The sequence below is a fragment of the Suncus etruscus genome, chromosome 15, assembly GCF_024139225.1.
Source record: "Suncus etruscus isolate mSunEtr1 chromosome 15, mSunEtr1.pri.cur, whole genome shotgun sequence".
Lineage (NCBI taxonomy): Eukaryota > Metazoa > Chordata > Mammalia > Eulipotyphla > Soricidae > Suncus > Suncus etruscus.
Genome location: NC_064862.1, coordinates 45,658,951 through 45,663,542, shown reverse-complemented (window position 1 = coordinate 45,663,542; position 4,592 = coordinate 45,658,951). Strand labels below are relative to the sequence as shown.

The window sequence follows — 4,592 nt, the reverse complement described above, 5'->3', positions numbered from 1 at the left end:
TTATAATCCATCATGAAGACTGTTGAAAGCATGTTACTCAACAATATAAAAATAATATAAAATAATATATAATAATATATCATAAAATAATAAATATAAAAACAGTAACAATATGTCAAGTTAAGCATGAGGAATGCTGAGATTTTTTTGTCCCTTGAACACCATTGAGAGTGGACACCTGAGCACTGATTTATATGATCCCAAATTTTAATTAAATTAATTATGTGCATGGCTTATAGTCAAGGCTTGACTGTGGTGATTCAAAGTTTATTCAAAAAAAATTTTTGTTGTTTTTAGTTTTTGGGTCACACCCGGCAGCGTTCAGGGGTTACTCCTGTCTCTATCCTCAGAAATCATTCCTGGCAGGCTCAGGGGACCATATGGGATGCCGGGATTAGAACCACCATCCTTCTGCATGCAAGGCAAACGCCCTACCTCCATGCTATCTCTCTGGCCCCTTATTCAAAAATTTTAATAGTCTTGTTATTATCCTACTTCCTTGATACTCAGTGAATCTTCATCATTCCTCATTTTGAAACATCATTCATCATTTTGAAACAGAGCCTTGGTAAGGTTTAATTCTGCAACTTCTCTCACTTTCTTTTTTTTTTTTTTTTTAAAGCCTTTAATTTTATTCTTCAAAAACGGTCCATTTTTTTATTTTGCTTTCTGACTGTGCTTGTGCCTTCAACACTTTCACAACGATTTTCTGTTCCTCAATAAGGAAAGCACGCTTAATCCTGTCTCGGACGCACTTAGCGCACATGGAGCCACCATAGGCCCGGCTGACATGTTTCTTTGTTTTCGATAGTCTTTTCAGAACTTTAGGTCTCACAGCGCGAACTCCTCGAAGTCGGCCAGGGCACACACCACATGCCGACTTGGGCGCCTTCCCAACCTTTTTGGTATAAAGGTAAACAATCCTATTCCCCGGGGTTCGGGACAGCCTAGTTTTGTTGGAGGCTGTATTGTAGGAGAGCCTACGACGGTATGTCAAACGCTGGACCATTCTGAAGGCCTCTAAGACACCGTCCCGGAAGAGCAACTTCTCTCACTTTCTTCCAGTATGCAGAAATTCCCACTCTGTGGTGGATGGACATAGAATAAGGACAGTCTAGCTGAGTTCTAGTAGTCCAACCTTCACCACAAAACACAATAGTGTGTAGATGCTTCAAGAGAAAACCAAGATGAAGTGATTAAATGACTGATTAAATCCTCCCACATGGATTTCTAGAGCTCACAGCAGCATTGAAAAGAAGAAGAGTTGTTTTTGTTCAATCTTGAAGAGTAACTCCAAAATCTAAACTAAATCTCAACTTTATATTAAAATTATCTTTGCATTGGGAAAAGAATACATTGAAATACATTCTGGTGAAAACTATGAACTTCTGGAGGTAGGAAAAAATGCATTTTACTGACAATTCTATTACTAACCATGACTAATATGTTCTTGAACTCTTTTTTGGGGGGGGGGTCATACCCAGCAGTGCTCAGGGCTTACTCCTAGCTCTACTCTCAGAAATCGCTCTTGGCAGGCTCAGGGGACCATATGGGATGCCAGTTTTCAAACCACCGTCCTTCTGACGCAAGGCAAATGCCTTACCTCCATGCTATCTCTCTGGCCTCAGCAGCTTGAACTCTTAACATGCCTTTTCTTATAGGTCTTGTTTTCTGAGAACATCTTTCTCTAATTCTTCCATAGAATTGATTCCTAAATTTCTTTGAGTCCTTGATTTATAAGAATTATTTTTTGGTTTGCTTGTTTGTTTTATTTGAGGATGGGTGCCATAGCCAGCAGTTCTCAGGGTTTATTCCTGTCTCTGTGTTCAGAACTCACACCTGAAAGTTCTCTACGGATCATATACAGTGCAAGGAATTGAACCAATATCAATCAAAGCAAGGGAGGCAAACACTTATCTCCTACCATGATTTATGTGACCTCTTTTGGGTAGGGGTGGGGTTTGGGCCACACCTCATAATGCTCAGGGGTTACTTCTGGCTCTTCGTTCAGAAATTGCTCCTGAAAGGCTTAGGGATGCCAGGAACTGAACCCAGGTTAGTTCCCAGGTCACACCTTGCCACTGTGCTATCACTCCAGCTCCGAGGCCTCTGGCCTCTATTTTTTTTTTTAAGGGATTTAACCAATTGCAGAAAATATACCAAAAAAAAAAAAAAAGTGGAATTAGCCATCCCACCCCATAAGGCACTTGGCTTGGCTCCCAAGTTAGGGAAAACTAGAAAACAGTCCCACTCACTTTCAGAAGGTCACCTGCCTTCTCACCCTCTGGACACAGCTGAGAGAGCCAAGCAGCCAGCATAGCCTCACAGGACAGTACCAACCATTCTGACTTGACACCAGCCTGTAGGGTCAGATGCACCTGGTCTCTGCCTTCATTTCATCTCCTCATTTTCGTATTACTGTTAAACCATGACTCCAAAATTCAGAACTTACTCTAAAATTCTATTTAGAATTAAAAGGGTAAGGATCTTACGTTTAGAACACTTGTCCCATAAACTTGGTAGAACTAGAAAGAGGTTATTAAAGACTTCAGATAAAAGGATCAACTGAAAGTGAATTCAACATTGAAAAGCATTTATTTCCCATGATGAGAAATAACAAGAAATGGATTTACATTCAGAGCTCAACCACGTTCCATGACCTTTTAGTGAAACCATTTCACGCTCTGGCCTGTGTCCACTTTGTGATAACGTGGTCCTACAGATTTCTTCCTAGGCATCTCATCAGACAACATAGAATCCTTCAGACTCCCAGTTAGCAACCTGAAGGCCTGCTCTAATGTTTCAGATGGAGAGTTAACTGCAGGCATATAAACTCTTGTTTTCTACTCAGAGATCAAGAGACCCTCAGTGCCTGCTATTTCCCTCCCTAAAGTAAAACTTCCAATGGTTTCACCATAGAAAGTGAAAACAAAAATAGAAAGTTAAAGATCACCACTTTAAAGCCATTATTCCATAAGCTTATTTTTAATGGAAATTGTACACTACTGTATCCATGATTAATTAACATTAAGTACATGGTGGGGGAAGGTGATTTGGTAAGTGATGCTCAACACTTTCTAGCTATTCAACAATGATCTGATTCTCAGGAGCCAGACCAAGTGGGGACATGGTGCTGTACAAGTAACCAGCTTTAGAAACAGGCTCTGCAAGTCTGCCTCAACATTGTTCTCTGTGGAAAAAGAAGGATTTTTCTCATTGTTGCTAATTTTTATTGTTTTGGTTTTTGGTAAAGATTTTACCAGAGATGCTGGGAACAACCAAGTTAAACTGGTGGTACTTGAGAAACCCTGTGGTGATAGGGAGTGAATGGAGGTTCTCAGTTTGTACACTGCAGACCTTTGAGTGCCTTCTAACGCTCAAGAAATAAATTTCTATAATCTGTTAAATAAAGTTCAAAGTGATTGTTTATATGAATGTTTTAGAATTGCTAGAATCTTAAAGTTTTCCCCTAGAGTGAATGTATATACAGTAAATTAAGTCCATGTCTGTAGAAAATTAAAACAAATAACCACAAAATACTGTGCAAGTTTTGATGAATTCTTGGCAATTAGGAGATACCCAAAGTAAAATAAAACCATAAATATTTGCATTTTCCCTGAATTCAAGAGCATAAAAAATGACTATTCTTGACATACACAGCAGTGCAAATATGTCCCATAACTCATTTTGTTTTTATAATCCTAAAGCTGTTTCTCGTGTTCACTGCATATACTTTCCAACTTCACATTATGGCTGAATAATTTGAGGATCCCAGACCCCCTATCTGTCTTCATATCTTTCTTATGAGGACACAGGCTATATTGTATTGAGGACCCCAAACAGTAATTTTACTTTAATTTTTATACTTGTTAAAGACCCTAATTTGAACTAGCATGATATGCTACTGTGTGGAATTAGGACTTTACACATGAATTTGGGAACAAATCCACTCATAAAAGAAATCTCTTTATATTAGTAGAGAACACATAAAAATCAATAACTCTGTATTATGTATTGGGATTATTATTCCTCACTTAAAAATTTATGAAGGGAAGCAAGTATCACAATAAAGTATTTCATATTCTTGTAGTGTTGAAATAATCAATGGGAAAATTTTTCATTATGAAATCCCAATAAATCAGATAGAGAATATTTTCCTACAATCCTCAGAATTGTTTCAATTATGACACTGTGGTGCACAAAGTTGTTTATAGTAGAGTTTCAAGCATACAAAAGTTCCAACACCAATCTTACCATCAGAATCAACATCTCTCAACCAGTTTCCCCAGGTTCCCTTTCCCCCTCCACCTGTATTCTGGATAAAGTACATTTTTAAGTTTAATTATTATCGTTTGGGTCCCATGCTTACAATGTTGTTGGCTCTGTGGTTAAGATGTCTATAATACTGCAACTTTACATGGCCCAAGGACCATGCCCCCTCACATCCACCTATTAACTCCCTATTTCATCACGGGTCAAGGATAATTTAGGCATCCCTCCACATTTGATATTTCACTTCCCTTATTCTTTGGTTCTTTTAGTCTATATACCACAGATAAGATGAGATCATCTGGTATTTGTTCTTTTTCTGT

The 4,592-nt window shown here is 38.3% G+C and overlaps 1 protein-coding gene across 1 annotated transcript; it reads right to left on the bottom strand.

Moving 5' to 3' along the window:
• Window positions 1–597: 597 nt before the first annotated feature.
• LOC126031401 (60S ribosomal protein L34-like) lies at window positions 598–1,025 on the bottom strand. The gene has a single exon (XM_049789684.1). It carries the CDS (start codon window positions 1,007–1,009, stop codon window positions 632–634), a length of 378 nt encoding a protein of 125 aa, XP_049645641.1. The 5' UTR covers window positions 1,010–1,025; the 3' UTR covers window positions 598–631.
• Between the last annotated feature and the right edge of the window lie 3,567 nt (window positions 1,026–4,592).